The 1,316-nt window shown below is 53.0% G+C and overlaps 1 protein-coding gene across 1 annotated transcript in view; it reads right to left on the bottom strand.

Annotated features, from left to right (window-relative positions):
• RSPO1 (R-spondin 1) overlaps window positions 1-920 on the bottom strand; it is a 14,092-nt gene extending 13,172 nt beyond the window's left edge. Inside the window, exon 1 of the mRNA XM_006924228.1 lies at window positions 555-920. Coding sequence (XP_006924290.1) covers window positions 555-648 — 94 coding nt within the window. The 5' untranslated portion in view covers window positions 649-920. The remainder of the gene's footprint in view (window positions 1-554) is intronic.
• Between the last annotated feature and the right edge of the window lie 396 nt (window positions 921-1,316).

The following is a 1,316-nucleotide window of genomic DNA, read 5'->3' as shown; positions in this document are numbered from 1 at the left end:
GGGTTAAAAACCACAGTAGTGGACAGTCTCACGATCCTCCTGCTCCACTGTGATCTGGTCAGGGAAGGCTGTTGCCCACCACCAAGCTGGGCAGAGTTCCTGACCCAAAGGGGTCAAGAGCTACACTCCCACAGCTACTGAAAGAAAGGGCCCCGAATTGTCAATGAGGAGGGAACCGAGCACCCTGGGGCACCCCCCCTTCCCAGGGAGCATCTCCGTGGATACCACACAAAGCTGGTGTTATGTCAAAGGGCATAATCTATACACTGGATCCTCACAAGAAAGGGGTTAATCTAGAAAGCAGAGTCTACAAAGGGGAAAATAGACAAGGTAAGTAATCTGCAGAGTGAGCAACCCCGACAAATTAATCCACAAACTGGATAATCCACAAACAGGATAATCTATTGAGTAATCTACACAGCTGTAATAAACAAAGTAGAAATCTGCAGTGGTCATTGCAGAACGAAGCCCAAAGGCCCTCTAGTCCCCATATAGCCCCCTCCCATTCCCAAGGCTCCGCTGCCTTCTATGGTCCAGCCCTGCTCATTACTCACTCCGCCTCTGTCTCTTCCCCTTGATCCCCCGGCTGCCAGCAGTAAGATGCATCCAGCTCAGAACCAGGGCCACCACACACAGCCCAAGCCGCATAGTCACTCGCCAGCTCCAGGCCCCTGGTAGGAGGGGTGGTCTCTGGGGCAGGGCTCTTGCTAACGCCTCTGGGGCTGGGTCAGCAGCAGGAGGCCCAGGCCTGGGCCCTGTCCCAAATCCACCATAATCTCAGCTGGGGACAGAGAGGGTGTGGGGAGCCCACTTCTCCATCAGCCCATAAGGAAGTCCAGAGAGCTTTCCTCAAAGGCACCTGGGAGTGTCACATGGGAGAACACGTTGTCACTTCAGCAGGGACACCTCCAAAACCCAACCTGTTGGGGGAGGAGAGAGAAGGATTAATTCTGGGGTACCATGGAGTCCTCCCAACCTGTGCCTCTTATACCCCCATGTGGTCTCCTGCCCAGGAGGCTGTAAGAACTCAGAATGTTTGGACGTTACAAGTTGCCCACCTGGTACCCCCGTGAAAGAAATCTACTTCCTTTTCCTATCTTGCAGAATTCCCTAACCTGGGACTAGAGCTGGCAACCCAAGCAGCTGGAATAGGGTAGATCCTCCAACCAGACTTGTGGATAATTGGGAACCAGCTGGCCCCTGCTCAGTATTGGCCAGCTCTAACAGGAAGTTCTTCTTAGGTCTACCCTACAGACCTCATGCTGCAGTAATATCTTGTCTCTTGATGAGGAGTTCTCTCTGTCCTTCTATTCCCT

Source organism: Pteropus alecto, unplaced genomic scaffold, assembly GCF_000325575.1.
Source record: "Pteropus alecto unplaced genomic scaffold, ASM32557v1 scaffold39, whole genome shotgun sequence".
Taxonomy (NCBI): domain Eukaryota; kingdom Metazoa; phylum Chordata; class Mammalia; order Chiroptera; family Pteropodidae; genus Pteropus; species Pteropus alecto.
Note: the sequence above shows the minus strand (reverse complement) of the source record. Positions and strands in the feature narration are given on the sequence as shown.